Here is an 8,471-nt window from a genome sequence, read left to right on the forward strand (position 1 = left end):
AACTTATTTCTAGTTTGAATTAGTTATAGAATATATGATATTAGTAATATTTGAAAAATATATTAGTTAGGGAATGTATCTTAGATATTCTCAGGTAGATTTGATTACTAGTATATTCTATTTTATTTTCAAGATTTAGTTAGTTTATTAGTTGGTATCTTGTATCTTATTTATAGATTGTGAATATCAATAAAAATTAAACCTTCGGTCCCAATTCTATTTCTTGTTCTTAAATCTGTAGTCTTTGGTTGAGTAATAATATTTTCATATCTATTCACACTTTTGAGTGGTAGATATTGCATTAGTTGGTATCAGAGCAGATACTCCACAGATATTGCGTCAATCGTGAGTGATTCTTCAAAGTGCGGTATCTCAATGTTTGCATGCTCCTAAGAAGAGAATAGGTTGTCTCTCAATATAAGGCGGTGACTTTCAAATGGTGGCACGAAAGCTGCCCATTCGACCATCATGATAGCCAAAACAAGTACATGATATTACGTTGGAGGATGGTACATCATCCAACGCCCCAAATGCTAGATGATGTTAGGTTATGGAGTCTGCTCTCTTATTTATAGCTTGGTCAACGGTTATATCCAGTAAAGTTATATTTGGTAAATTTATATATTGTAAAGCTATATATGGTAAAGCTATATCCGGTAAAGCTATATATGGTAAATAGCTATATATAGTAGATGGCTAAATCTGGTAAAGCTATATATAGTAAACTAAACCATATATATATCTCGTCTGGTAGAGCTTTGAAAATGTACCTTCTATTCTCTGTACTCTCTCTTGTTGTACATACCTGAAGTCATCAATATAAAAAAAAAATCCTTCTAGCAGAGTTCTCCTTGCAATTTTCTCTATCTTGTTCTTTGTGTTTATCTAGATCAAGTGTGTGTGTTGTTGTGCGATCCTAACAACTGGTATCAGATCTAGGCGAAATTCACCACGATCTATGAAGATGGAAAGTTCAAAGATTGGAATTGAGAAGTTCGATGGATCCGATTTCGGTTTCTGGAAGATGCAGATTGAAGATTATCTATACCAGAAAGATCTTCACGAACCTCTGTTGGGGGTGAAGCAGGATACCATGACCACGGAACAGTGGAAGCTCAAGGATCGACAAGCCTTAGGGATGATCCGGTTGGTGCTATCCAGAAACGTGGCGTTTAACATCATCAAGGAGAAGACAACGTCAGATTTGATGAAGGCGCTGTCAAATATGTATGAAAAACCGTCGGCTATGAACAAGATGTATTTGATGTGTAGATTGTTCAATCTACAGATGTCTGAAGGTGGACATGTTGCTGATCATATAAATGAATTCAATATGTGATCATAAGTCAACTGAGTTTGGTGGAAATTAATTTCAAAGATGAAATTAAAGTGTTGATTTTGATGTCATCCTTACCCGAGTCATGGGATACTGTTGTTGCCGCAATCAGCAACTCCCGAGGATCTGATAAACTGAAGTTTGGTGAAATTCAAGATGTAGTTTTCAACGAAAGTATTCGCAAACGAGAAACTGGAGATTCATCAAGCAATGCTCTCAGTGTTGATCGAAGGGGAAGAAGTAAACCGAAGGGCCCAAACAACGGGCGATCAAAATCAAAGAACCGAGAAAAATCTCCAAATAGACCAAACGTAACGTGTTGGAATTATGGAGAAAGGTCACTTTCGGACAGGTTGTACAAGACCAAAGAGGAAGCAGAATCACAAATCTGGAGATGATGATGATTCTATAAATTCAGCAGAAGACATTGGGGATGCTCTAATCCTCAGCGCGGACAATTCGATTGAATCCTGGATTTTAGATTCAGGTGCATCTTTTCATTCGTCTCCAAATAAAGAGTTGTTCCAGAATTTCAAGTCTGAAAATTTCGAGAAGGTGTATCTTGCCGACAACAAAGATTGGGAGATTAAAGAAAAAGGAGATGTCTGCATAAAAACTCCGACAGGAAATCAGTGGACATTAAAGGATGTCAGATATATTCCTGCTCTCAAAAGGAACCTGATCTCTATTGGTCAGTTGGATAGCACAGGTTATGCAACAAAGTTAGGGAAGGGTTCGTGGAAGATTATGAAGGGTGCTACGGTGGTAGCACGTGGCTCAAAATCTGGAACCCTATATACCATTGCAGGGTGTATGAACATAGCTACTGTTGGTGAGAGTGCTTCAAATTCAAGTCTACGGCACAATAGACTTGAACCTATGAGCGCGAAAGGAATGAAGAGGCTGGCTGCGAAAGGAGTTTTAGAAGGTCTGAAATCTGTTGATGTGGGTCGTTGTGAGAACTACATTATGAGCAAGCAGAAACAAGTTAGCTTCACAAGGACCGCCAGAGAATTGAAGAAAGTGCGGTTGGAAATAAAACCAGAGGTGAAGCAAGTGGGAGTTGAGGTTGAGTTGCTGAAAGATTCACATAGTGATGTTGTAGCAGATACTCAAGAAACTCCTGAGACTTATGCTGTTGGCGAGGAACCTAGTCTATCATTGAAAACACAGAAAGCGATACCATTTCACTCGGAGGTTAGTGAGAGATGGTGATGTGTTTTGAGAAGATAGAGGGTGCAAAGAATCCAGCAAACATGTTGACAAAATGTGTTGATGTTGGAATATTGAGGTTGTGCAAAACCTCAATTGGTATGGTGCAGTGAAGACATTCATGATCGTTTGAGAATGAAATTCTTGGTTGACTGGATCAGTCTCCAAGTGAGAGAATTGTTAGGTTATGGAGTCTGCTATTTAATTTATAGCTTGGCCAACGGTTATATCCGGTAAAGCTATATTTGGTAAAGCTATATATAGTAAAGCTATATATGGTAAAGCTATATAGTAGATGGCTAAATCTGGTAAAGCTATATATAGTAAACTAAACCATATATATATCCCGTCCGGTAGAGCTTTGAAAATGTACTTTCTGTTCTCTGTACTTTCTCTTGTTGTACATACCTGAAGTCATCAATAAAAAAAAATCCTTTTAGCTAGAGTTCTCCTTGCACTTTTCTCTATCCCATTCTTTGTGTTCATCTAGATCGAGCATGTGCGTTGTTGTGTGATCCTAACAGATGAGACATAAACAAGATGAAGACAACTAGAGTAGATAAGAAGATAAGAGGGACAAAAGTACATCATCTCATGCACCAAATGCAAGATGAGCCATAAACAAGATGAAGGCAACTAGAGTAGACAAGAAGACTAGAGGAACAAAGTTAGGCTTGATAAAAGATTGGGTAGGGCTCCAAGCATTAACCTTGAAAGTCAGATTTCTAAAAATAGTTTGGACATGCGACTTTGGAGTTAAGTTGGTCTATATGAAATATGAATACTAGCCAAATTTCTTTTCAAATAGACACTGGATGCATGCCTCATGAAACCATATGACCATTCGCTAAAATCATGTCTACTTCTGCCACATAAAAGATTCCTCCAAATGTACCTCAAGGGGAGACATGATGTCTTTTCTCCACCCCCTCTAGCCATATGGCCTAAAAAAGCTACTCCGTGGAACATATGTGTGTCACAGTGAGGGCAAGCATTGTGAGACGAGTGTCTCAGACGACTTCTTACTTCTTTTGAAATTGTTCTTTGAAGGATAGTGTCAAACGCCACAACCATCCATGTGTCGAAATTTGCTATACGCACCCGCTATCCTATATGGAGTCTGTAAATGATAATGACATAGACACTAGAGGGTTCAATGCCTCGATAAAACTGGATGGATGGATGGATGGATGGATGTTCGAGATGTCCCAAAGATACGAACGACTAGGTCTATTCGAGATGTCCTAAAGATATGAACGTCTTGGTCTGTTCTCGATGGGCTTGAACGAATGAGCTTCGATGGCCAATGACATCCCAAATCTAGGGATGACATCAAGATATGGTGGTCGTATCAATTGGAAATCAAGATGAGAGTATAAGATGTGATGTTACATGTGAGAGACTTTGACCTTGCGTAGAGTTAAGATCGAGCTGAATGACTTGACCTAGTCTAGAAGCCACTTCAATTAAGTCTGCAGACAATTGAACATAAATGCACTAACCACGTATGTTACCGAAATCAAAATAAGACATTTAAAACATAGGTAGGTATCTATATATATCAAAGTAGAGTTTTGTACCTGCATAACCTAAACATAAAATAAGGAAGGGATTCAAAACATTTTAAACCAAACAAAGTTGGAGACTTAGGCCGTTGATATATGGCTCCCCCTCCAAAGTTCGCTCCCATTTTTATCAACTCCATAATTAATTGAAAAATATGAAAAACTTGGACTTACAGTAAGTAATCTAGTTGTAGACTCTTAATCATGTCGATGAACCAGAACACAATATTTTTTTGAATAACATGAGACCTACATATAACTTAACTTGAGTTCATGAAATTTTGTTGACCCAGTTGACCGATATAGTCACATTGTTGGTACAAAACATGATCATGTCATCTTGCTAGTAATACATGACGCAGGACATTTTATCTAGGTGAGGAAAATATGAGGCTCATCATGACATCGCCGCCCATAAGACATGGTGCAAGATATCCACCTAGAAGAGAAAATATGAGCCTCGTAATGCACTTCATGGTGGGAGGTCGTGGTCACTTAGGGATAGTAGCATAGTACCTAATAAGGTCATGACTTTAGGGCATGGGATCTGTAGGATAGTTTCATTTCATTTGGAGGTCATTAGAGCTGTGAACTGGTACTTTAAACCGATATTTGGCTTAGCTACTTAAGTTTATCCAATGATTACCAAATCTTTACATGTCATAATATGCTCAAGTGTATGCCCTTAACTCACCGTTCTTGGTCTATTCTTCCATATTTCTTTAGTTCTTACTTAACCTAAGACATGTATTACATTTTAAATGATCCTTACAAGTATTACTTAATAAAACTTCACATTGACTACTTATCTCTTAGTCGACATTCGGGAGCCTCGTTTCTCAAGCTTCTAGTACCTGAAGTACTCAATTTTTTTTTACAGACTACTTGAAACAACTAGTTTCTGGAACCATAAAAAAAATTATGAGAATAAATTTGGAAGAGAGTTAATTTTGAGAAAGAATTAAGAGGGGTTGGATTTTGGCTAATGCGATCCGTTCGTCTTCTTCCACATAAAGGAAGAAGATGTATCTCATAGCTCTGTTGCTTGAAAATTAACCTCTTCAGCCCACTTTAGAACATTTGTTCTGTAACGATCTGCCTTTTGAGATCATCAAGCAGCGAACTGTCATGTAGTTTAGACATTTTAAACTAAAAAAACAAGAGTTGCAAAATAAAACATGCTTATAAAATTGTACATCCAAAAAGTTTCTGAAAAAAAAAAATGAAAGCATTCTCAAAATTGCATCATAAAATGTAACACTATATGCAACATACTTTACATCCTTTACATCGTAAACGGATATATCTAAACAACTCTAAAGCTCCAATGTTCAAGTTCACTATCTCATCGTCACATAGTACCGCTACCATCTGAAAATAAAAAATAGCAAGAATGAGTATAGAAATACTCAATAAATAACATGTTTGTAGGTTCTTAAACTATACTTGTGTCGTACTGTCTCTTTGTCTACTATTTTAACTTTCATTGAACAAATGACTATGAAACACACTTAAGACTTGCTTAAGCTAATTAAGTCTTCTAAATTGTCTTGACTTACTCTAGCTTTCTTGATGGTAACAGTTTAACATATAACCCAACAAAACTTATCAACTTTGCTAGCTTGTGAGCTCACGGCAAAAGCTATAAAGTTACTTACTTAGGAGTAACTAGTAAGGTTGAGTTTAACTTGGATGTATGTCGGTAATCGACTTGTTCTTGCAAAGGGCCATTAGGTGTTTAGAAAGGACCATTAAGTGTTTGTGGGACTTCCTAATTGCACCCACATGGTGTTTGTGAGGGACCATTTATGTGCATTCATGCTCTAATGAGTTTATTGTATGGTAGTGGTCCTCGTAACTAATTATGGGTACATGGTAACTAATTATGGGTACATGGTAAAAGATGGTGTAAAAATCTTCTTCAAGCAATCACAAAGTACAAACATATGATGTACATGTGATAAAATGTGATAAAATATAATGCAATTATCCATTAATCATGTAAACTGTACTTAAAATATGCCCGTAAAATCATTAAACTATACCTACAAGCAAATCTTGAACAAAGAACATTAGTCATCGCCTTGTAGTCCGTGTACTTAAAATAAAGAATACTTTACTATACTTGATACACTTAATCGGTCCTACCAAGTCAGTTAAGATTAGTTTCTAACATGATTCAAATAATAACGAATAAGAACTCATGGCATTCATATCTCTAAAACTATAACTAAACGGGTTAAACCAAATAGCTACTTACACATGTCGGTGTTCTCCTTTTACGCTAAAAGCGATCCTAACTTGTTCCCATTTCTTCCAAATTCCTCCAAAATATCCAATAATAAATGAAATTAGGAATGACACTCATATAAGATCGAAAAACGAGAAAATAGAGGTCGAACAGATAAGAAAATTCACCCCACATGTTATTTTATGCGCCCAATGCTCGAAATTGATCGCCCACGCACGACCTTTACGTGGGCGTATTAACACACAGTTCCTTCCTTTTTTAAAATTCTCTCTCATTTGTGTGTTGTTGGGAATTTTCACATTTTCTGGGACCGTTTTGAGCTTATTATTTCGTGCATTTTCAGCCAAATTTCAACCCGAATCCTTTACAAAAGTTAAAGATCTCATTACAATAGGGTGTATTTTAGCGTGAGTTAAGGAAGAGGTAGGGACTTGTTTCAATACAATGGGGTATATTGCAACATCACTTATAACCTTGTAGTAAAGGTGACAAAAAATTTGATTCCTAGCCAATGTAAACCTGCTAAAGATCGCCTATTTGTTTAGATTGCTGTCAGTTAGTATCTAATTAAATTTCCGTTAGGAGTTAGATTTAGTTTTTGATTTGATATAGTTTTGATTTGATTTGTTTATTGTTTTGTTACCAGATTTTCTGATTTCTAGGTAGATTTTCTAGATATCTCTTTATATTCTCTGTATATATATAGAGCATTCTTGCTTTTCATAATTCAATCTTCTTATCAACCATTCAATAACTCAGTTTTTCACTAACAATTGGTATCAGAGCTATCTTCTTAAGGGATTTGTGAGATAAAATGGGAGGAGAATCCAGTTTTTCAGTTGTCGCACCACTAGTCTTCGATGGAGACAATTATCAAATGTGGGCAGTTCGTATAGAGACTTATCTGGAGACCTTGGATCTTTGGGAAGCAAAAGAAGAGGATTACGAGGTCCCTCCGCTTCCAGCAAATCCTATTGTAGCACAAATCAAATTACAGAAGGAAAAGAATACAAGGAAATCAAAGGCGAAAGCTTGCCTATTTGCCGCTACATCTCAAATGATCTTCATGCGAATCATGTCCCTTAAAACAACAAAGGAAATCTGGGATTATCTCAAGGCTGAATATGAAGGAGATGAGAGAATTCATGGAATAAAAGTCCTGAATTTGATTAGGGATTTCGAGTTGCAGAAGATGAAGGAGTCGGAGTTGGTGAAAGAGTACTCTGACAGACTTCTCAGCATTGCCAACAAGGTGAGATTGCTTGGTTCTATATTAAATGATTCCAGGATTGTTGAAAAGCTGCTAGTCACTGTTCCAGAGAAGTTTGAAGCCACCATTACTACTCTGGAGAACACCAAAGACTTGTCAAAGATTTCTCTTACAACGCTCTTGAATGCGTTACAAGCACAAGAGCAAAGGAGGTCTATGAGGCAAGAAGGGGTGATTGAAGGTGCCTTACATGTCAAGCATCAAGACAACAGCAGGTATAAAAATAACAAAACTTTCAAAAATCAATTGATGAATGGAGATCCATCTGCCAATTATCAGAAGATAAAAGGAGGAGGTTTCAAAAAATCCTATCCACCTTGTCGCCATTGTGAGAAGAAAGGTCATCCACCATACAAGTGTTGGAGAAGACCCGACGCCTTCTGCTCCAAATGCAATCAACTTGGACATGAAGCTGTGATCTGTAAAGCCAAAGATTAGGTGAAAGAAGTAGCTGCATAGGTAGTTGATCAAGAAGAAGAAGAAGATCAATTGTTTATGGTCACTTCTTCCTCAGCCAAAGAATCAAGCGAGAGCTGGTTGATTGACAGTGGGTGCACAAATCACATGACATATGACAAGGAGTCTTTTGAGAAATTAAGAGACACTGAAGTCAAGAGAGTGAGGATTGGCAATGGTGAACAGTTGGAAGTCAAGGGAAAAGGCACAATAGCTATAACAAGCTATGAAGGTACAAAATTTATTCCAGATGTTTTATTTGTACCTAAAATTGATCAAAATCTGTTAAGAGTTGGTCAATTACTTGATAAAGGTTATAAAGTGTTGTTTGAGAATAAGTAGTGCTTGATCAAAGATGCTAGTGGCAAAGACTTGTTCAAT

General features: G+C 36.9%; 1 protein-coding gene across 1 annotated transcript; it reads left to right on the plus strand.

Moving 5' to 3' along the window:
* The first annotated feature begins 7,178 nt into the window (after positions 1–7,178).
* Positions 7,179–8,072, plus strand: LOC111436671. Its single transcript, XM_023074394.1, has one exon. The coding sequence runs from the start codon at positions 7,179–7,181 to the stop codon at positions 8,070–8,072; it is 894 nt and encodes a 297-aa protein (XP_022930162.1).
* The last annotated feature ends 399 nt before the right edge of the window (positions 8,073–8,471 follow it).

This window comes from Cucurbita moschata, unplaced genomic scaffold (genome assembly GCF_002738365.1).
Source record: "Cucurbita moschata cultivar Rifu unplaced genomic scaffold, Cmos_1.0 Cmo_Scf00058, whole genome shotgun sequence".
NCBI classification, from domain to species: Eukaryota; Viridiplantae; Streptophyta; class Magnoliopsida; order Cucurbitales; family Cucurbitaceae; genus Cucurbita; species Cucurbita moschata.

Coding starts and splice junctions, on each gene's coding strand:
- LOC111436671 (XM_023074394.1), top strand. CDS start 7,179: ATGGGAGGAGAATCCAGTTTTTCAGTTGTCGCACCACTAGTCTTCGAT.